At 36.3% G+C, this 25,035-nt stretch overlaps 1 protein-coding gene across 2 annotated transcripts in view; it reads left to right on the top strand.

The window, feature by feature from the left end:
- Positions 1-25,035, top strand: part of LOC150080666 (ubiquitin carboxyl-terminal hydrolase 3-like) — a 267,339-nt gene that overhangs the window by 83,772 nt on the left and 158,532 nt on the right. For both annotated transcript variants that reach the window (XM_090381307.1, XM_090381308.1), the window contains exon 7: positions 14,821-14,934. In XM_090381307.1, coding sequence (XP_090237433.1) covers positions 14,821-14,934 — 114 coding nt within the window. The remainder of the gene's footprint in view (positions 1-14,820; positions 14,935-25,035) is intronic.

Raw genomic sequence — 25,035 nt, 5'->3', positions numbered from 1 at the left:
GCAGCATGCCCTGTGGTAGTGCTACCCATGCATTGCATAGTGCATCCAGTAATGCCGCACATTGTCAGGTGGATGGTAATAGCATTGAATATCCTCTTTCTGTTGGCCTTGTAGCATGGCATATGCTACAAAGCCAAGTTGAGCCATTGATTAACAGTAATCAGGGGATCCTCGGGGCATACCATGAAAACCATCCCCAAACCGTAACACCACTGCCTCAATTCTGCCGAAACTAACAGTGAATTCAGGTGCAGTGGCCTCAAGTTGCATTTCTTCAAATGCAGATATATCTATCTGCATGGATGAGGGTTGGAAACAGGATTCGTCGGACCAGACGACAGATTTACACAAGTTGGTGGTCCAGCATTGTACTGACGTGCCCATGCAAGGTACAGTTTCTTTTGTCTTGCAGAGAGCATGGATATCCATGATAGCCATAGCCTATACAAGCTAATTTCAGGTGCATTGTACCAGATAGTTAGCTGGGCCACGCTGTGTCCCTACTGTGTTATGAGACAAGGTGCACACAATGCCCATCATGACCATCGACTGCATGTGTGACCTTTGGATGGTTGTTCACAGTTGAGCCAATAATGATAGACTCATGACTACAGAATGGGAGCACTTAACCATGTTGTGTTTTGTCAAGATACTGGCACCTGCAGGTCTTGCCTCCACAATTATTTCACATTCGAAGTTGAAACGATCTTGATTCTGACTCATTCTTCCTCGCAGACACTCAAAAACTGATCAGCACATGTGTGATCTGCAATCTTATATTGGCCTTTCTGGAGATCCTTCACCAAGGTTACAGACCTGTACATTCCTACACAAGGGGGTGTTCTTATGCAAAGCTGACTCAGTGTGTAATATTTGTTCATTTGGCAATGAAAAAGATTTCATAAGTTTTCATGAATTTTTATAGTTGGGCAGTATGTTAAATAACTGGTAATGTGAGTTAGAGAACACACCAAAATTTTTCTGATAAGGGCATATTTTCAAGATCTTCCAAAGATTATGTTCAAGAATTATCTATGATTATTCATAGTTACCATCATTAGAGGCTTATAGTGCAGCCTTCAATGAATATATTTCATTATTATTTTTTTTTATTTTTATCAAGTAAAATGTTCTGTTAATGCTCTAGTGTGGTCACATAAAGTCAGAGGAATTTAAAATCTAATTGACAAGAATATTATTCATCATATTTAGTAGACATTATGCTCATACATTCACGAATTGTCTACATCAAGGTTATTAATGGTTGCAAAATGCATTCTGAAAATATTCATTAAACAAACAAACAAATAAAAAAAACAATAAGAAGTGTAATATTTTGGTCTTAATTAATAATGTAAATGTAAACCCTAAGTTTAAGAGACCATGAGACTAAAATTATTGATTTCTTCATAATTTCAATAAAGCTAGCATTTTCCAATTGTAATGTATAACACACAAAGTGAACTCTAATTTAGAAACATGAAGTGAGTTTTCAAACAGCATTAAATCCCTGCCAATACCATAATTTAATTAGAATGTCAAAATCACAAATTGCAGACACAATGTCAATCAAAAAGGTGTTATTGGAAACATGCTCTGTGGAGGACATGCCAAAATATTTTTATCACCTGCTGCTTGAGTAGTACTTGCTCACAGGCTGATTCTTTTACTAGGCAACTGCTCCTCTGTTTCTTTGTGAGAATTGTATATATACCAATAAATAGAGGTGATATTGACACTCCATGCACCTACTAACTCGAAAGCTACTTGAATAAAAAGCTAGGTGGATGGGGATGTTTAATTATATTATCATTCATTCATTATAGATTTTTCTCTGAACAATCGCTCAACAAAATTAAATGACTTATTTTTGAACAACTGACTGAAATAAGTTATTTACTTTTTTTATGGATGCAGCAAATTGTATCAGATTACTTATGAGGTAATTTAATAGAAAGAATTTTAAATTTAATTAATTATACAATTCCATTATAAAAATTTAAAAAATTCATTATTTTAAGTCCTTTGAATCTCTGTTTGGAAACAAGGAAGGATATATATATATATATATATATAAATTAAAGTAAAATAAAACACCAGAAATACAAGTAGATTTGGAACCAACAAATGCGCAAATAGTACTTTACAAATCTGCCTTGTTTCTTGCCATCTGACTACAATGGGATCTCAAGAGTTGAGTTTTTTTGTTGTTTGTCTATAATCTTCATCCTTCTTTATTATTCCAACGTGTTACAGCCAAAAACATTTATCCACAAAATAAGCTTGATTTCTTGATGTTATTGAATTTATAAAAGCCAACTAGAGGAAGCTAGCAACCTCATGTATTGCAACATCATAAGTTTATTTTGTTGTGACAGAAATTCTCTTTCATCCGGTTTTCATGAAAAGTTCATTCACCCTTTCATAATTGTGTGTGTGTGTGTGTGTATACATATATAGCCACTCCCCAGCTTATGTAATACTCGACTTACGGCAATTCGACTTTACGTAAGTTTTTGCAAGCTATTGTGGCAACATATTTTGCATCCTGTAGGAATAAATGGAGGTATTGTGAAAATATAATCGTAATATGAACCCGATAACACATTGGTTTTTTTTTTTTTTTGGTAATTTGTTCCAAGACCTCGGAAGTTGAAATTTTCACTAAGCTGTTTATCTTTCTAAAAGGCCATTTTTATAATGGGAATTGCACTACACTTTCATTGTTATCATATGTTCCATTATAAGAATCAGTTTCGAACTCCTTTGTGATATTTTTCTAAAACACATTTTTAGAGATCACTACCATAAAACAATAAAAACAATTTGCGCTTTCCAGTTTATTGGGCTTTTATGTTAGCGCAACCTATTATAAACGGGTAGTAAACTTGATCTTATTGCATTTGCGATAATACCGATAACTGTAATTCTGTGGGTTTTGATATTATGGTGAAATGAGTTCCCCTTCACTGAAATCTTCAATCATATAAAAACATAAATAAATTTTCAGAATCTTCTCTTCATTACTATTTACTTATTACAATGGTGAAGGGAAAGGGACCAACGGAAAGTGCAGGTGTTAGCAGCCCTAGGAAACCAAACAAAATTGATTTAGAAATGAAGATGATTAATTAAGAAGTACAAAGCAGGACAAAGTTTGTCATCTATTGCATGGAATTAGGTCTCTCTGCTTCAATAGTGAATACTATTTTAAGGGGGACAGTGCATGTATAAAAGAACAAGTTAAAGGATCAATGCACTTAAGATCAACAGTGATCACAAAACAGCATTCGGGTGCTATATCGAAGATGGAAAAGCTATTAATAATATGGATGGAAAATCAAATTCAGAAGCAAGTGTCCAATGGCCATTCAAGCAAAAGCAAGAAGTATTTAGGAAGATATTAAGGATAAGTACAGCGAACCCGAAGCCAAGTTCATGGCAAGCAACAGGTGGTTTAATAGGTTCAAGCATCACGCTGGTTTCCAAAACATTAAAGTATGCGGTGAAGTCACCAGTGCCAATTCTGCAGCTGCAGAGAAATTTTGTAATGTGTTGGAAAAAACTCCTTCTAAAAATACACAGCCCTCAACTTCCGCAGCAGTGTGCTTATCAGCTGGAGAGTTAATTCTAGCAACAATGCTTGAAAGGTAAAACTTGCTGAATTTATGCCTGTCTCCTCTCTCTTTTTGTAATTTTGTACACTTTTGTAATTCTTCCTGTGCATGAGATAAAAAAAAAAAAATGAATAAATAATTCTATTTACATGTTCGTCAAACATTTCTTTTTTGTTTCAATCAAATTTGCAAGTACTGCATAAGCATTTAGGAAAATTCTGACTTACGTAGAGTTCTGCGGAACGCAACCCTTACGTAAGTTGGGGAGTGGCTGTATATGATTTTCATCTGTGGACTCCCTGTGGTATGTACATACAAAGGTTGCTTCAAATGTGTATCTTTATGCAGCTTGTCTTGATCTTCTAGTAGGTGCTATCTATCTGTTATTTGTTTTTCCAAGTAATTGTAGATAAAGTTTATATTAGATGACAGCATTGAATAAATGTTCTGAAATTCAGATCCAGAATTGATGACACTAAATCAAATATCATCAATTCTGGATCTATGTCATTAAATAGATGTAGAGGATATAACTTCATAAAAAAAAAAAAAGTGACTTATGTGGTTTTTTTTTTTTTTTTTTTTGTTTTTTTAATTGCAAATTTTTTTGTAATTTTTTAAATTGTGATTTTATCCTTGACACTCAATATTTGGGAAGTCAAAACAAGAATAAATTAAAATTTCAAAAGCATTTATGTAAGGTTTTCACTTTTTTACGAAACTTTAAAATTCCACAAACTTACTCCACAGATCCTGCTACTATGAGAATTTCTTTCCTGTACCGATGTGCAATCTCTCCTGAAAAGGTTAAGATATAATTATACTGTCTCTCTAAACACATAAAATTATTCTTCTTGGTGAATCCAAGGTTTTTTTCAGCTCATCCAGGACAAATGCATTGTTCTCTCCTAAATTCAAAAATAGATTTTTCCTGGAGAAACAGTGAGCCTTTGCATTCTGGAGAACTAATGATATCCATGATCTGATTAATTTCAAGAAAGCAAGAGCATCCTTTCTCACACTGGTTTAGTGATCAGTCACCTTACACTCTCAAAGTAGATTCTTACTAAGTGACATGTTTTATTGAGGAACCCATCAATGAAAGGTCTGAAAATGCTCTTGTACATCTTTCTAGGGAAGAAACTATTTAACTGCCTAATCTCTGTCCCCTCAAAGTTACTCTCTCTGACATAACCTGTTAATGTTTTATTTCTGAGATTTTTAATATTTCTACTAAGGCAACCACTGGCTCCCAGTGGATTTCTCATATTTATTGTAATAATTTGCAGCACCTTCATTAGTGACACTTTTTTTTTTTTTTTTTTTTTTTTTTTACCTGTTTTAGGAGATCTTCAGATCAGCAATCATTCCACTTGCAGTAAAACTTAAATTTTCTGCCAGGGGTTGGGTCCATAGTGGTTATGGTTATGAGAATAGATGGATTATAGAATATGTAGAGTATTGTATTTCATTTACATACAGTACTGCAGTATATATTGTATTGTAATTACATTTACGTTAAAGAAGTCAGTCATTTTACATTGCTTCAATATTCCTCGAGCATTTTGGGAAACAATGTTACGAATTTTATGCAAAGGTAATATTTGTTACTACTTTTATTAACACTAAAAGTAACACTTTCATTTACATACAATACTACAGTATATACTGTATTGTATTTGCACTGTCACAATAGGACAGGCACATTCAATTCAAAATTAAAGCTAATTAATAATTTGATAATTAGGCTTTGAAATTAATTCAGAATAATGTTTCTGAAAGGAAATTTTGTTACTGAAATATAAGTTTTCTTCCAGATCATCTGATATCATCTTTTTTGTAAAAATTTAAGTTTAATTTATGAGCTTTGATTCAGCTTTGATTTTAGTAAGCTTCTCGGTGAGACAGGCCTTGACCTTGTGTTCTAACTGGTGGGCCAGCATCATCCCCAGATATTTGTATGCCTCTCCCTCTGTCATGGCTTCAATCTCTTCACCAGTCTTCAACTGGTAGTTTCATCTGACTGGATGTCCTTGATGCAATCCATTGGTCTTTCATTTGTCTAAGCCAAATTGTATCCTGATATCAGTGCTGAACTCCTCAGCGATCCGGTGTAGCTGTTGTTGATTCTCGGTTGCAGCATAGAGTTTGATGTCACCCATGTACATCAGGTGAAAGAGGGTGTACAGGGTGTCCCCTTCCTTTTTCCAGGGTAAATCTGTACTTGCTGTTATTGAGCATGGTGGACAGTAGGTTGAGTGCTAGACAGAACCATAGTGGGCTCAGGGCATTTCCCTGGAAGATTCCTGTTCTGATGGAGATCGGTCTGGTCTTGTTGTTCTCAACCTTGATAGTAATCCTCCATTTTGTCATGGTTGCTTCTAGGAAGTGTGTCAGGATGACTTTGTAGATCTTCAGTGTCTCTGTCGGCCAGCTATGGGGCACAGAGTCAAAGGCCTTGTGGTGGTCAATATATGCCGTGTACAGGCTGTGGTGTTTCTTGTAGGCTTACTCCATAATTCAGCAACAGAGGTCAGTTGCTCCTTGCATTCTTTGCTCATCTACTTACATCCATTCTGCTGCTCAGCCATGATGTTCTAGCTCTCCAAGTGGTCTGATATATTTTTGGTTATGCTGCTGGTCAGGATCTTGTACATTGTTTGACAACAAGTCTATACTTCACCGGGTGTGTATGGTTTCTTTGTGCTTAGCCTTTATATAAGTGATTCCTTTAGTCAGCCTCTAGAATTGTATCAGGTGCCCTATTATCTGGGTAAACTGCTCAACCAATAATTGTGGATCTTATCTATTCCTGATTGACTGTTGTATGTCTTCCTCCTGAATCTCTCATTCTGTCATTTCTTGTACATTCTTGGTTTTCTTCCTTTCTAGATCTCTCCAGGAGCAGTCATTATGGCTAACTTTGCTGTTCCACAGGTTGCCCCAGAACCCCTTAAGTGCATTCTGGTTGAGAGATTCGTTGCTTTCCTTCTCTTGTCCTATTTTCCTGTCAGAGGTGCTCTGGTTTTCGTTGAATATCCTGTTGTCTGTTTATCTCTGTGCACTCTCCCTGTAATGCCAAAGCCTCTGTGTGCCAAGAGTTTCTGCTTAAGGGTGGCAAGGTATTCTTTGATCCTCTGATTATAGGTTTTGTGTTTGCTGTGTACGTTGTATATCTTTAGGATGGCATTCACTTTTCTGATCAGCTTCTTCTCTTGCCCCATCGGTACTGGATCGGTTGGTCTATCTTCACTCTTATCTTTTCTATCTTCGGTTGTAGACTTCTTTCCCAGACTGTTGGTTTCTTTTCTTTGCATTTTGTGTTATATTGGTCTCTGGTTTCTTTTACAGCAGCACAGTAAGTGTCTAGTGTTACCACATTGTTGTTGAGATAATCCCAATATTATCCACCTGTTGAGATAGTCTGTGACTTTCACAGGATTCTGTTGGGTCTTTGTGGGGTCCATTCCCTCAAATTCTGCTAGGATTTTCTGCCACTCTTCTTCTATCCTGGATATTGCAACCTCATCTGTTTCCTCTTCAGCTGCTCCGGGTTTGTTGTTCTTTTTCTGTTTCTCCTTCGGTTCTGGTTCCATTTTCATTGCTCTTTGTAGTAGGTTACTCACATCCTGCTTTAATTTTTCCAAGATTGCAGGAGCTGCGAGGTTCTTCAGGATGCTGTTCAGTCACCCGAACAGTGTTGGGAACTGTGCCAATCACACAATGTGTAGTTTTTGTCATGTACATGCCATGTCTGTCTCTAGCCCTGTTACTTTGCATGTTCTCGTGATGAACATATTCATTTTGATGTTCCACTTTGTGTTGGCTTCTTCCTTCCTTCCTGGGTGGTCAGTTGCACAGGAAGCACTTGGATGGGTGGTCTTACCCTTCAGTTGTGTAGTCATACAGGAGATAGCACCACTCACTCCACATTACCAATAGGAGATTGTCTCGAACTTTTCGAGCCAACCCCTCTGCCTAAGGCTTGACCATGAGTAACTTTATCCTGCACCACACTGGATGCAGTATGTTCAATATTCTACTTTTCATTTTCATCCAGCTATGGAGGTCAACTTGTTTAGCTTTGACTTTTGCATCCATTGGTGTGTGGTAGTTATGGGAGCAACAGTAGATGTCCTACTCTCTGCCTCAGCCATCACATCGACCTTAGGGGAGATAGGTCCGATAAAGCAACTTTTGTGATTTTTTTCCCTTTTTATCTCCCATGAATTTTTTTTTTTTTTCCCACTTTTTTTTTTTCCCACGCAGTAGGATTTGAAACTGGGTCTATTATATTTGTGGTCCAGCATTGTATCCACTGTGCTAATCGTGCCCCAATCATAATTTTATTATTTTTTATTATTTTCCCTCTTCCCTGATGGGTTTTCCATTCTTTTACCAAGTGCACAGGGTGGCTGTTATGTCTGGTGTTACTGTCGGTCAAGGAACTCCTTTATTGCATGTAATGTGTTTGGATGGTTTGTTGATATTATTTTGGACGGTGGTGATAATTTGTTGGATTAACTGAAGAGGATATTTTCTGGATATGAATTTTTCTGTAAGGTATTGGAGTTCATTGGATAGATCTTCTTGTGTAGAACTGTATTTGATGGCATTATAAATTTGATTATAGAGGACAGCTTTTATTGTATTAAGTGGATGGTGCGACTTGAAATGTAAATATTTTCCGGTATGGGTATTTTTTCTGTAAATTCTAGTTCCGAGTTTAGTATCTGTTTTATATATGGTGAGATTAAGGAAATTAATCTGTCCGTTTTTTTTCTAATTCGAGGGTAAATTTTCATCTGTTGTGCATTGAATTAAATTTAATAAAAAGATTATTGATTATGGTTTTGTCTCCTATGATAAGGATGTCATCTGCCTATTAGGTATATAATTTAATCTCTGGAGGGAGAGGTTGTAAAATTTGATTTTCTATGGAGACTGGGTATATTTCGGATGGGGGGGCTGAGTTTCCCAATCCCATAGGTAAACCATATATTTGTTGGTATATCTGATTGTGGAACCGGAAATATTTAGCATCTAATAAAAATGATGTAAGTTCTAATATACTATTGATTCCTTTATTTGTCCTTAATTTTCTTAAGATAATGTCAAGTTTATTTTTATGTTTGGCTGTGTTGTATGTATTATCAGGTTTGTATGTATCCTGGTCCCATCTGACCAGGATATGTTGTACGTATTATCGGGTTTGTATGTATCCTGGTCCTATCTGACCAGGATATGTTGTACGTATTATCGGGTTTGTATGTATCCTGGTCCTATCTGACCAGGATACATACAAACCCGATAATACATACAACATATCCAAACACAAAAATAAACTTGACATTAACTTAAGAAAATTAAGGACAAATAAAGGAATCACCTTACACACTTACAACAAATCAGAATACGAAATAATATCATTAGCATTAGCATTAGTAGAGGCATTTGATGCAAGAAAGCAAGCTTATGCAGCATCAGCCAAAAAATAAAAAATAAATAAATAACCACTTCCACTTCACCCCTCTGTTCGTTCGAAATACCTGTCCAGCTGAGCCTTAAACTTATTTAAGCTATCAACTTCCACGACAAGGGATGGAAGTCTGTTCCACCAACCAACCACCCGCTGGCTAAAGGCAAATTTCCTCACGTCTATCCTACATCTGTCCTTCCTCAATTTGAATTTATGCCCTCTCAGGTTATTATTCTGAGCAAGAGGAAGAATCTCATCAGCATTGAGCATGCTCAAACCATTCAAGGCTTTATACACCTCTATCAGATCACCTCGCTGGTGCCTAGTCTCCAGACACTGTAATTTGCAAAACTTAAGCCTTTCTTTGTAAGAGCACCCCTTTGTTCCATTCACTAATCTTGTTGCCCTTCTCTGTACTCGTTCCAGCATCTCTACATCCTTCTTGAAATGAGGCCTCCAGACCTGTATACAGTACTCTAGGTGTGGCCTGACCATTGCCTTATACAAGGGAATAATCACCTCCTTATCCCTGCTAGAAAAATTCCTATTTATCATCAACAATACACCATGAGCTACTCTTGCAGCCCGTCTGCACTGTTCAGAAAACTTCATATCTGCCTGCACAACCACCCCCAGGTCCCTTTCATTCTCTACCACTGTCAGTGTTGTACCACAGAGTTGATACATTGCTCTGGGGTTGCTGTTTCCCAAATGTAGTACTTTACATTTGTCAATGTTAAACTTCATTTGCCACCTCTCTGCCCATCTGCTCAACCTTTCTAGATCCTGTTGCAGTAGCATAGTGTTAGTAGTGTCCTTGGCAACCCTGCCAACCTTTGTATCGTCTGCAAACTTGGACATTAAGCTTGATATACCATCATCAATACCATTTATAAATACAGAAAACAATAATGGACCCAATACTGAACCCCGAGGGACTCCACTAATAACATTAGTCCACGATGAGCAGTGTCCATTGATTACCACTCTCTGTCTTCTCCCCCCCTCAACCACCCCTTTATCCATAGCAGCAATTTGCCTCCAATGCCACACTGCTCCAATTTGTGCAGCAGTCTTCCATGTGCAACAGTATCAAAAGCCTTTCTAAGATCCAAGTATATTATATCAAAGTTATTCCCTGCATCCAGTTCTTTTGTAACTGCATCATAGTATCCAATCAAATTGGTAAAGCAAGACTTCCCCTTAACAAAACCATGCTGTGTCTGAGCTATAACTGAAGTCTTGTCTAGATGATCCTGCAGTGCTTCTTTAACCAGTGCCTCCATTAATTTTCCAGGAACAGAAGTTAAACTAACAGGTCTATAATTACTTGAATCAGCCTTTGATCCTCCTTTGTGAATTGGGGTCACATTTGCACATCTCCAGTCCATGGGTGCTTCCCCTGAGTCCAAGGAAGTTCTCATAATTATGGCTAAGGGTTTGCTTACTTCCTTTGCTGCCTCCTTTAATATAACTGGATAGATCCCATCCACCCCAGGTGCCTTTCTTGTATTTATCTTCAACAATTTCTCCTCCACTTTACTCTCAGTTATTACAAGATTCTCTAGCTTACTACCAGAGTTGAATACACCTCTGGCATTCCCCTTTCTGAATAACTCCTCATGTGTGAATGTCGATGCAAAATATTCATTTAGTTTGTTAGCTACCTGAGCAGGATCATCAACAGTTGACCCATCGATATCAAGTGGACCAATCTGATTCATCCCCTTCCTTCTAGAGTTTACATAAGTAAAGAACTCTTTGCTGTTTTTCTTTGCATCCCTTGCCAAAGATTTCTCGTAATCTGCCTTTGCCTGCCTAACCTCCTTTGTAACTTGGTTACAGATCAACTTGTATCTATTATAGGCAACATACCCCACATGTTTGGTATTACCAAACTACACAAACCCAACCACCCGCTAAGACCAATAATCTCCTTTAATAAATCTGCTTTTGCCAATTTATCCTCCTGTCTTGTTAAGATCATTTCCCCCCCTTACAAGATTTTCGAAATATAAAATTAATAACACCACCCAAGCTTTTGAAAAAATAAACCCTATTACAATCTCCAATAAACACATTTTAGCATCTTTCAATGTAGTTTCTTTATACACTAATGTACACCTGCCATCTACACTACAAGCTTTATGTAATTTCCTAATGGATGATAGCACTTTAACCATCCGCACCTCTCTCTCTCTCTCATGCAGTGTGCTACTGCAGCATCATCTAGAAAATTTGGGCAGATGGGCTGCAAACTGGCAACTACCTATATGCAGTATATTGACAAATGCAAGGTACTGCATATGGGTAGAAGTAATCCCAGAGAAACATACCAAATGTGTGGTACTACACTTAGGGTCGTAGAAAATGAAAAAGATCTGGGAGTAATTGTGCAGTCAGATATGAAGTTTTCTGAGCAATGCAGACAGGCTGCCAGAGCAGGTCATGGGGGTCAATGATATACAGGAATTTTGCTAGTAGCGAAAAGGAGGCGATTATCCCTTTGTATAAGGCAATGGTCAGGCCACACCTTGAGTACTGCGTACAGGTCTGGAGGCCTCATTTTAGGAAGGATGAGTTGCTTGAGCATGTACAGAGAAGGGCAACAAGATTATTGAGGGGAATGAAGAAGGCCCTCTTACCAAGAAAAGCTTAAGTTCTGCAAATTGCAGCGGCTGGAGACTAGGCACCTGCAAGGTGATCTGATTGAGGTGTATAAGGCCTTGAATGAGTTCAGCACACTGAATTCTGATGGGATTCTTCCACTTGTTCAGAATGCGAACCTGAGAGGGGCATAAATTAAAATTGAGGAAAGACAGTTGTAGAATAGATGTGCGGAAATTTGCCTTTAGCCAGTGGGTGGTTAATTGCTGGAACAAACTTCCTCTGTCATTGTGGAAGTTGATAGCTTAAATAAATTCTAGGAGGAACTGGACAAACTTTTTGACGGAATGGATTTGTGAAATTTTTTTTTTTTTTTTTTTTTTGCTGATGCTACATAAGCTCATATGCTTGCTTCACATACCTCCATTGTTACTACTACTACTCTGGGCTCCTTTGTGATGTATTTTCTATAGTATCTGGTGTTGATTACCTGGTCTTGGATGGCAAGCACAAATCCTTTGGTCTCGGGGAAGAACGGCCTGCTCATAAGCCATGCATTTGAAGCCATTTTATGTGTGGTCTTGATAGTGATCATTGTAGTGTCTACCATGGAGTGTCTACTTTCCTTATCTTTTTAGCTGAGTTTGCTCCATCTGGGTAGGAGGGATTCATTGCTTAGGTTGTCTGCATTTTATTATTATTATTTCAATCTGATTGTTCCAATAATTTATGCTATTAATTGAGTAGATGTTTTTACCTCTATGCAGTGAAGTGGCATTTCTTCCTTATTATAGACTACCTGCATATAATCAAGCCCTTTGTCAAACACATAGAAGAAACCGATATTGTTTTTCATTTTTTTTGGATCCTTTCCATCATGTAGTTAACAAAATATAGTTATTAAATTTCAGATGGGAATCTACTACTTCATTTAATACATCAATATGTTTTTATCAGATTTCAAATGTTTTGTTTTATATCAAATAATTTTATTTATTTAATTACAGAGGTATAGTTTTAATCAGGAACTTTTTTTCTTTTTTTTTAATGGTTGCAAATGTTAAACATCCAAAATAATTAAATACTGCTAATACAGTTCATTGCCGATATTCATTCCATTCATTTAGACTCTAAATTTTAGAGGAACAGTTAATCTCTCAATCAAATATTTTCAAATGATGCAGATTTTCATTAATTTTCATTTTAGGATTAACGTATTTGGTAATATTCTTTGTATAATGTATCTTGCTTGTGAAGCTGGATTGGTACATAATTCTACATTTACATTCCATCAATGGCAGATGAAAATAATGGGCAGTGGAAACAGAGGTGGTGTAGATCTTACAGAGACAAGGAATAAAAAATTCATAAATTGAATGATAGAATTAATGGGAATTGTCAGTAATTGCTTAGGGGTGGAGTGGGATAAGTGGTGAAAATTAAAAAGGAAAAAAAAATTGAATACAGCTAGGCCTCGCATAACGCAAGTTCGATTAATGTGATATTCAGTTAACGCTATTTGAAAAATGATACCACTTTTCACTTTACACGATGCAAATTTTCAGTTAACGCAATCTTTTTTTTTTTATGCGATAATTGAAAAAGATTTGAATCACGCGTTAAGCTTACCGCGAGTTGTACAGTCAATAAACAAACGTTTGCCTGCTGCCCACCTTGGCAGAAGACGTGCTTGTCTCCTGCTAATAAAGTCAATGCAGACTTGCATTTAAAAATTCAAATTTTTAAATGAGCCAGATGAAAATGTTACCGCGAAAGAGATAACGGTAAAAGAATTAGATGAAATCTTTCGTATCGCATAGAACCTCAAACAAAAGGTTTGATGTTCTCTGCAATATTTATTTCGCCAGGGCCCAGAGAAGATTGTTGTCAGCTATCGGAAATTGATTGATGAAAAGAGAAAGTCAACGTTGTTCAAATATTTCCACAACAGTAATTTCTTCATTGTGTATTTTATGTCAGAGGTTCCCAAAGTTTCTCGGTTCACGGCGCCTTTAATGTCTCAGTAATTTTTTCAAGGTGCACCCAGACCAAAAGAAATACCTAACAGTTTCGTTTAGTAGTTAGGTCCAAACAACTTAATAAGAAATGCTGAAACTGTGAACTACCTCGAGCTAGTAGTTCGCGCGGTGTCCGACAGATGTCGAGTATTGCTGTGTTTCCCCTCGAAAATTTAAAATATTCCGCGGCGCACAGTTTAAGAACCACTGTTTTATGCAATAAACATTTAATTCCATAATTATTTTCATTATCTTTTACATTATATACAGTTAAGTTATTTAAAAGGTATTTTTAAAATTCTTTATAGACATTCCAGAAGGTCAAGGACCAATTATAATTTTTCCAATTGGTTATTATATTCAATTAACGCGTTTCCGTTTTGCGCGATGCGCTCGCGGGACGAATTAATCGCGTTAATTGAGGCCCACTTGTATAAGTTGATTGTTTAGGGTGTGTAATTAAATTGAAAAATTAGTGGACATTTTGATGAGCATTTAAACTAGTCTTGGTATAACTAAACACAAAAGCTGTAATAAAACTAGAACTTCTTTACTATCCATTCTTCTTTTCTATCCAGAGTAAGCATAACATTTCTGGACTTTTGCCATTTCCTTATCTCATACACATATATAAAGGAATTTTCTGTGTAATTAAGAAATGAGTATCATTACTATCATCTTAATAACAGTACTGTTTGCTAACATATTTGAATGTAGCATCTTTCAAAAACATAAGTTAATCAGATAATATTAATGAATCAACCTGTTCATTTCTGTTTGAACATGTTTTTGTGTTCAGTTACATCAAATTGAACTTTATAATATGTTTTCTACATTCATCTTCATATTGCATCTTAACTTTATGGGTGATACACTCTGTATTTACATAGTGCAGGAATGATCTATTTCATGACTATTTTTAAATGTTTTCAACTCGGATTTATTCTCTGAGATCCACTACCATAGAAACATCCTAAAATGAATACTACCATGTATTGATTCATAATATGTATGCACTAAAATATTTTAATTTGAATAATTATTTATTACTATTGATTTATTTATTTTTTATTTATTTTTTTTCTGGCTGGTACTTTAGCAATATACAACAGTTTTCTTGCTACTTTAAGCAGCTTCCATCTCTTGAACCAAAGGTGCACCGTAATGGCAAGAAGAATCATTATGCAAAAAAATGCAGTGATGGAGATGAGGTGTAAGATTTGCAAATTTGTTTTTCTTAATTATTAATTTAATTCAGGTTTATTGAAATGAAGTATCTTTATGTGAATCCGTAATTAAAGGAAAGGAAACTGTAAGAATGCTAAAATTTCAGATTTTAGCATTCTTACATATATTTATTTAATACAATTTTGTTGCCATTTCTTCTTTTAGGAATTTTTATTATTATTATTAGCTTTAAGGTGCACGGAAGCCCGAGGCTTTTACTGCACCAGCCAAAAAAAAAAAAAAAAATCCCGTGTTACCCTGAGAGAGAGAGAGAGTCAGAAGTAGAAGGGAATTTGCCAAGAAAGAGAAGAATGATGATATTCAGCTCAGGCAAAACCCTGGGTTTGCCAAGCACATACTCACCAAATGTGAGCCCCTGGGGTTAATTATTCATATTTATATATCTAAATTTCATACAAATTACAAACACATTTTAAGATTGTGAAGGTCAAATAATACCTACAGGTAATTGTAATCCCTGCATTCCCACACAACTCAGGAGAATGTTACCACAACACTTTGACTTGCTCCCATTAAAGGAAATGTATGAATACACATCAGGACTTTTTTATATTTGAAAGTACACAGCATCTAATGTTTCATCTGTATTGAGATAAATAGTGGTGCATTATCTTACAGTTAAATTTGTGTTTGTTTTGTAATTTACCTTAAGCATCAAATTTGTACAGTTTTAGTGGAGTTGTTAGTTAAAATAATGAATTAGATCCAAACTGAGCCATAAACTTCCAGTACTATTTTTAACATTTGTTTCCAGTGCTCAAATAACTGAGGAGCTCGATACTGTTATTATTTTCCCCTTACAATGTGGTTAACATTTTTCTGATATTTGAGTGTCAACATTGAATATCATAGCTATTCATATTGAAATCCAGTGTAATATCTTGAATGCTTGCAATTCCTTTACCATTGATTACCATCCTCTGTCATCTCCTGCTCAACAATCCCTTTATACATAGCAGCAACTTGTCCTTAATGCCATAAAAGACTGCTATACCAATTTGTATAGCAGTCTTTTATGTGCAACAGTAGTAAAAGCTTTCCTGAAATCAAAGATATGATATAAAAATTATTTTTTGCATCCAGTTCATTGGTAACCACGCCATAGTATCCAGTCAGATTGGTCAGACAAAATTTCCCCTTAACAAACCCATGCTGTGTCTGAAGTATAATTGCAGCCAAATATCAGAGAAAGATCCTGCATTACTTCTTTTACCAGTGATTCCAATTTTCCCTAGAACAGAAGTTAAATTGACAGGTCTGTAATTACTCGTGTCACCCTTTGATCCCCCTTTGTGAATTGGGAACACATCCCCAGTCTAAGATGTGTGAGTATCCTGAAGACCTCTCCTGAATCGAAAGGCACTGTAATAATTATGGCTAAGGATTTGCTTACTTCCTTCAATTTCCCCTTAATATAATTGGATAGATCTCATCCGTCCCAGGGCCTTTCTTATGTTTAACTTCTCAGTTATTACAGAGTCATTTAACTCTCTGTTAAGTTTGATAAACTTCTAGCAACTGCTTTCCTAAAGAATTCCTCATGTGTGAATTGTAGATGCAAAATACTCATTCAGTTTGTCAGCAACCTGAGTGGAGCATAAGAATTGTTTTTATCTCTAGCAAACCCTAACTATCATCCTCCCTTTACTGCTTGTCATCTTGCACCATACAGATTGAACATCCATCTGAACTTGATCTGACTGTGGGGTACAGTCTGATCACTTTCAGTGTGCATTTTCATAAAAAATGCAACTTGCCAATACAATCTCCTTCCATTCTTCTGAACTTGCTGTGCTCATCATAGTGAAATTCTTCTTTCCCTATCTCTGGGTGGCTTCCTGTCTTGGATTTGTCCTCTTATATTAGCATTGGTTGACCTAATCAAAAGCTCAAATTCATTTAATTTAATACTCTTGGCATTTCTATTTAGACAAATTGTTTTGTATCTTTCGGCTTCTAATAATACTGACACATCTCTTATGGTTGCATAAGCACATGTTTTCGTTCAAGTAGTATCTGACTGGTGGTTTTTGCACCTATTTCAATGTTTCTTTCTGTGCATAATATAATTACAGATCAGACACAATCAAGACTCACAGGGAGGGTGCAAGTGTGATTTTAGCCCATTCACTAATCTGCATCATTCAAACGGCTCTAGTAACTCCCTTGAATTAAAAAAAAATTTTTTTTCATAAAAAATTTTGAAAAGGTGAGAGAAGATATGTTGACAATAGACTTTAACTTCTGTAGACTGTAATGTTCAGGAAATACGTATGAAGGAAGGTTGTTCCAGAAAACTGATAGTTGAATGAATAAATGAGGAAGATGAAAAGTTGGTTCTGTGAGTTTGAAGTTGGACAGTAAACAGATGTTGGCTGGTGGCGGCACGTGTTCGGAATGTTTTGAAAGGGAGAGTGGGAATTATAGAAGCCAGTTCAGAAGAACAATGCCCATGTCATTAATTAACCTAACTGCCTTCTTCTGAATGGAATGTAGAAGCCTGAGAGAGGTTTTGGGGGCACCGCCCCAGGTGTGGGAACAATATTCCATGGTAAGGCAGATATGCGATTTGTACAGAGTGAATAGCTGTTTGGAAGAAAAGTAATGCTGAGAGCCAAAGAGAAAACAGAGTTTTTTAGATGCAGAAGAAGTAATATTTGTAATGTGCTTGTTCCAAGAGGTATAAGTCAGGGTAATCCCCAAAAGAGATATATCAACTTGCCTAGAAATCAGAGTGGTGCCAAAAATAAACATAGGAGCAGAAGAATCCTTTTTGAGAGATGACGGAGTTTTAGAAGGATTGAAATCAACTAAGTTGTCTTTGCCCCACTGGAGATCTTCGAGAAGTTGAAGCTGATTGAGCAAGGCAAAGTTTCTCAAAATGGAAAGTGGAATACAATGTGCTATCATCGGCAAAACTATGGATAGAATTTACAGTCAATGGAAGGTCATTAATATACAAGAGGAAAAGAGTGGGAGAAAGAACTGAACCTTAGGGGATACTAGCATTAGTGGAGAAGTTGGAAGACAGAGGTGGAAAACTGGATAACCAATTACAAAAAACAGTTGGCAAACCATAAGATGGAAGCTTTATCTTCAAACAGGCCTGTGGGGCTGGGAAATTCCATACTGCAATAATTAAAGACAAACACCAGCCAAGGAATTTAAAATTTTTACTATAAAAATAAAATATAATGAAATACTGTAATACACTATCGGAAGACTAAAATATTACAATAAATTACGATAAAATAAACTACGATATAAGTTAAAAATACCAAAGCAATAAAATTATCTAAAATAAACTGGATTAAAAGCGATAAAACCTGAAGCTTTTGGAGACTGCTGTCTCCTTCTTCAACAGTATACTATTACTGCAATGACACATCTTAAGTAAGCAGGCCCATGGCACTCATGCACATGGTCCATCAGACACATGGTCGGCATTCCCCACGTGTGCATCGGAAACGGAAGTGGCTTGGGAGCGTGTCAAACAGAACCGTTCATCCCGTCTGAGGACAACCGCCTCGAACAGGGGGTGTAAATGTGTCCCCCTGTCTCTTTTAATAGTATTACGACTGGATGAACCGATTCGCAAGCTCTCGAGCCACTTGCGTTCCCAAAATCCGTGGGCACGGTCCGTAATGACCGCGTCTTCAGGGGAGATCCGATGCTGCTTCTCCCAGAAATTCTCTGCCACAGCAGACCTCGCATAATTAGCAGTCTTAATAGCGGTCATGTGCTCCCCCAGAAGGTCTTTTAAACGTCGTCCCGTCTCCCCCACATAACACTCCTCACAATCCGGGCACTTAATCTCATAGACCACACTACTAGTATAGTCCTGGGTTATGGGATCTTTAACTTGAGACACTACTGTGTGCAATCTCCGTCCCCCGGAAGTTGCACACAGCGGGTCTGACACTCCTGCAGTGTCCATACAATGCGTTCTGAAAGGCCCGGATAGTAAGGAATGTATACGGTAGACACAGGGGCAGGCGACTCTCTACGATTGGACTCTACCCTATAAATATTTGTCCAAGACCCTCTGGGGGTACCCACACTTCCTGAGGTCTGCCGTGACTCTGCAAATTTCCATTTTCTTATCCTCGGGGGTACTACAGTGGGTCCCCACCCTATTCAACAACGCCCTGGCTACACTATTCTTGTGATGATAAGCCTGTGCCGAGCTGTAATGAACATACTGGCCACAGCACATAGGCTTTCTATAAATCGTTGTCTTTATTCTAGACCCATCTCTGCTAACCAGGACATCCAGAAACGGGAGGGACCCAGCTTTTTCCACCTCCGAGGTGAATTGTATAAATGGGGAGAAGCTGTTAAGTAAATTGAACACCTCATCTTCCTTCCCCTTTTTTAAAATGGTGAATGTATCGTCCACATATCTCCTCCACTCGTGCATGGGGAAATCCAGTTGATCAAACACCCTGGTTTCCACTTCCTCCATTGCCAAATTGGCCACAATGGCACTAATGGGGGGACCCATGGCCGTGCCATGGACCTGCTTGTACATAACTTTTTGAAAGATCATGGTAGTGCTAGCGAGGCAAAACTCAACGCCTTTACAAATATCATTAATGCTTAGTAAACATCTAGCACTTAAGTTATCATCCTGTTCCACGGCCAATCTTACACAATGCCCCCATGTCCAATGGGGATACATGTGAACAAAGATACAACGTCAAACGAGATCATAAGTTCATCTTCACCTATAGACTGGCTTATTATAAAGTTCACAAATTCCTTGCTATCTTTAACTACTAAACTGGAGCGTCCCACTATAGGAGCAATAACTCTAGCTAAAAATCCAGATAAGGCATAGGTGGGACTACCCACAAATGGTACTATTGGTCTCAATGGAATGCCCACCTTGTGCGTCTTTGGGAGGCCATAGAACCGGGGTAATCGACATCCTGAGGCATGACGAGTCCAATAAACTTCTTTAGTTATTTTGCCAACCTTATGCCAGCTTGTATGATGTTGGTATCCTGTAAAAGATCCAGAGCTTTTGCACAATAATCTTCTTTGTTCAGTATAACTGTAGATCTGCCTTTATCGGCAGGTAACATTATAATATCCTCATCCTTTGTAAGTTGTCTTAATTCTCTTTCATGTCTATGGCTAAGATTAGAATGCGCCGTCCTGGCCTGACTTAAAATAGCCGCAATCCTAACCCGTAGCCGGTCACTGCTTGTGACCCAAGCTGATGAGATACGGGTTAGGATTGATTCATTTGTTTACTGAAACAAATGTAAAAACAATTTTATTTGAAAGAAAAAAGAAAACTAATGACACAGCAGTTGTAGCGTGATAAGCTGTGACACAACTGCCATTGCATAGCTAAATACATGTACTAAAAAGTGAATATCACATGCAATCGTTATTGTTGATCTCCCCCCTCCCCCACCACCACCACAAATAAAGTCAGATTATATTTGTTTCAGATGTACACTGAGGACATTTTTAGATAAAACCAGGAATGGGGAGCAACTTTCTCACTGAGAAAAAGAAACAGTTGATTAGATAAAATTTTAATTTTGAAATCATAAAATGTAAACAGTAATACTTAGTCCATTTTAACATGAAATTCAAAAATTTTAGCCCAAATATGAGACAACAAATAGCCTAAAATAATAACAATTACCAAATACAACGTAATAATATTACTTTGTATTTGGTAATCTTTCTTCTGTAAGTTTGTATAACAACAACAAGCTATATTATGAAAGAGAATTTGCATACTTTTAAAAATTTTGTAGAGCAGTAACATAAATTACCAATTTTGTAGGTTGTTATTCTGTGCTTCCTGAATACAAGCAACATCTTTTTCAGTCAAGTTTAGTCTGTGGATATGTGGGTATGAACTCCAGTGGTGTATTCGGGCCGGAACGCACAAGAACAACATTCCAGTACCTTTTTCTAAATGTCATAATAGAAAATCATTAAATTTCTACACCTAATATTATGAATCAAAGGGGAGGGAGAAATATCTATTTTACCCATTACTACTAAAAATATATATTAATAGTAATCTTTAAAATTAATAATTTCTTTAAAAATTTATTTAAAAAAAAATATATATAAATTTTGCAATGAAACTTGCACATTTCTTACTAAAGTGCAATGTGTTAGATAAAGAGATCCAATGAATGAGATATACTGTGATGCGTGTGAACACTGCATTTTGATTCGCCAGAACTCTAGAATATTTCATAGAACAATGCTAGAACTCGTTGTTCTATGAAATGTGAGTCTGAAGTCTGATTCAGTTACTGTACAGTCGATGTGGTGTTATCATATAGTCTTCTGGAGAATGGGCATTCCAGTACTGTTTTTTTTTTTTTTTTTTTACGACGAGCGTTCCAGTACTTTTTTTTTTTTTTTTTTTTTTAGCAATACGCCTCTGACAAAGGCTATTTGTAAAGCTTACCTTTGCTGGCTGTGACCTAACAGTCATGACCAAGAATATGAAGCCAACTTTATGGATAGGAGTGTTTTGGTGTCATGGCATTGTTCTGTGTTTCTGATCAAAACTTGGTGGCTGTTCTATTGCATGGACATTTTACCTTCAGGTTATTTGACATTGTAAGAATGTGAGATGGATGAACAGTTTGATTTTTATTCTTGTGATGATTTTATTTCTGTTTTCCCTGGTTCAGCTACTCTTATAAATCTTCTGATCTTAATGTTCCCTCATCCATTCTAACCTAAAATCTCAACTTTTATGTAAATCTTTATGTAAAGAAGGTAAAAAACCTAAGTAAGAAATTAAAGGCTGAATTAGAAAGCTAATTCGATGGATGAAGCTGTAAAGGAAAAGTGAAAATTTATGATTACAATAAATTCTTTCTTTTACTTAATTATTCTAAATTTGCTTATTTAGATAGCCCTCGATTCATGTTGGGGTTAGGTTCCTGGGGGGACAGGCTCAAATGGAACCCATTATATAATGGAATCAATCAGAAATCACAGGGTTAGGTTGTGGGTACCAAAAATTTTGCTTGCTACTTTGCATCGATTGTTTTATTTTATTAGCATTCTTCGTAGCTGTAGTAATAGTCGATGGAGGCATATTCGTAGCCCTGCACACATTAGGGGACTTCTAAGAATTTCATCTTTCATCAGATTCTATCCTCCGAATATTGCACTAGGATTCAATTAACTACTTTTACCAGACATGGCGTGTCTTTATTCTATTAAATTAAAAACTTGATAACACGATTGGAAAAAACTGCAAATGGCTATCACTAATTATTATTTAATTTATTAATAGCACAATTAATAAAAAAATGTTAGCGTAATAAATTTCCAACACGTGTAAATAGCGTAAATAACAACCAACTGAATGCTTCACCGCATGGACCTTTACTACCCGCATCCACGAGTGGTTACTTCGAGGGCAAGAATATTTCTCATCTTTAATATGAATGCGCTAATTGCTGATTGGCTCATTGTCCTAAATCACGTGAACAGTGCACGATACATAGCACAGTATAATGTTGATAAATTCTGACGATTTTAAACTTTCAGTTTATAAATTTTAAAAAATTGCAAAAATAAATAAATAAAAATGGCGTTGTGGTTAGTGATCGGCACAAATCGGACCAGCGCAAAATGAGGGCTACCTGTATATAATAAATATATATTTATCCATTTCCTCCCTAACCCTTTTATTTTCCTTTTCAGATTTATTTTTATTTTTTATTTTATTGTTTTTTAAATATGGTTCTTTATCTATAACATCATACAAATTTAGAATTTGACTTGTAAAATTAGGACTTAATATTAACAATAATAATAATAATAGATGGCAAACTGGCTACTGCTTGCACACCAAATTACTAGTGAGCATCATTAGGCCTTAATACCTAAAATGTCTTCCATCCAAGTTATAAATACACCAGCAAAAATGGATCCAAAAAGAAATAGGATTATGCCCTAAGTAAAATAATGCCTATAATGTTTAATTGATAACTATTACAATAGCACCAATTTAAAAATTAATAGTTTATTCCTTTATAGCACATAAAAAAAGTTTACACACACACACACACTTTATTTTTTCATAATTTTTTTAGAATGCAGTTGTCTGTAATTAAATTTTTTTTTTTTTAAATTTATTACATTTGATACAGTATTATTAATTTGGGCTTGTATTCTTAAATTACATCAATTTACATTTTAAATCTTGCCTAAAATGACATAGAAGCACATTAGCATCTGTATAGCAGTAACTTTGAAAGACATTCTTGGCCTTTTTGGTTTGGCTGCGAAAAGATAAGAATGAGTATTAGGAGCGATGGTCTAAGTATAATTTTTTTTGTCTCTTTATCAGGATGCTATCTGTCAGACCAATGGTTCCTTCATTAGTACCATATTTGTCAACTTATAAGATGCACTTTTTTTCCTTATAAATACCTCAAAAAAATCGTCCTGCTCTTAGAAGCCGAAAGTGACAAAACAGCACGTGCCAAAACCGAGAGTTAACGTATAGTAGTTAATGGATAGTTAACTACTATACGTTAGTACACTTTTCAGTTGGAGTAACAAGTGAATTCCAGTTTTACATTTAAACCCTAATCAGCGGCAGGCACATCAAGAAGACAAAATTATACTATTGGATTTAAGCTAAAAGTAGTACAATATGCCAAAGAACACAAGAACAGAGCAGCAGTTAATTCCGGGTGGCTTAACTTCCCAGTTACAGCCGTTAGATGTCAACATTAATAAGCAATTCAAGAATAATGTGTGAGATCAATGGAATAAATGGATGATAGAGGGGAACCATGATACGACGCCTATGGGAAGGATAAAATGTCCATCAAAGCACGTGTGTGAATGGGTGCTGAATTCATGGCTTGATGTTAAGACTGAAATTCTGGACAAGTCCTTTAAAAAAATGTGGTATAAGTAATGCAGTGGATGGCACTGAAGATCATTTATTGTATGAGAGTGACAGTGATACTAGTGAAGAAGATGATGATGATAATGATTGATGATGTTGAGGATAATGATGATAATAATAATGATGTTGAGGATAATGATGATAATAATAATGATGATGTTGAGGATAATGATGATAATAATAATGATGTTGAGGATAATGATGATCAAGTCAGTAATGAATCTGAAGTTGAATAATACTAAAATAATAAGAGTTATAATCCAGTACCTTTCTTTATTGGCTTTTTGGTTTTATTTTTATTGAATTTTAAATTTCCATTGCATTAACAATAAATTTTTTTCAAAAGTTTTTTTCTTAAATTTCCTGTTCCAAAATTAGGGTGTGTCTTCCATGCCACACTGTCTTATAAGCCAACAAATACGGTATTTGTATTAGTAGTGGCAAATTATGCAAGAAAGCAAGCTTATACAGCATCAGCCAAAAAAAAAAAAAAAACCTCATTTCACCTACCTATCCTCTCCAACAGTGTGTCTAGTTCTTCCTTGAATTTATTCATGCTATTTACTTTCACAACATCAGACAGAAGTTTCTTCCAGCAAAACCTGTTAGTTAAAGAAAACCAGCGTGTGTATTCTTCAACCATTCTTCTTCGATTTGAATTTATGCCCCCTCATTTGCATAGTCTGAGCAAGAGGAAGAATCCCATCAGCATCTTTTAATTGATTGAGCATTGATTCTGAATAAATTCAAAGCCTTAAACAGCTCATTCAGATCATCCTGCATGGTCTCCAGAAGCTGCAATTTGCAGAACTGAGGCCTTTCTTGGTAAGAGCACCTCCCTTTTTCCCCTCATCAATCTCACTGCCCTTCCCTGTACTCATTCCAGCAGCTCTACATCCTTCCTAAAATGAGGCCTCCAGATCTGTATGCAGTACTCAAGATATAGACTGACTTATAGTCTTGTACATTGGAATAATCACCTCCTTATCCCTGCAAGCAAAACTTCATGTGCTGTCCTGGCAGCATCTCTGCACTGCTCAGAGAACTTCCTGCCGGACTACACAATACCCCCCCCCCATGTATTTTTTCATTTTCCACTAGCCTGAGTGTAATACCACACAGTTGGCATGTTAATCTGAGATT

This window comes from Mastigoproctus giganteus, chromosome 9 (genome assembly GCF_048544385.1).
Source record: "Mastigoproctus giganteus isolate SK-2022 chromosome 9, ASM4854438v1, whole genome shotgun sequence".
In the NCBI taxonomy this organism is placed as follows: domain Eukaryota; kingdom Metazoa; phylum Arthropoda; class Arachnida; order Uropygi; family Thelyphonidae; genus Mastigoproctus; species Mastigoproctus giganteus.
This window is presented reverse-complemented; position numbering and strand designations above follow the sequence as displayed.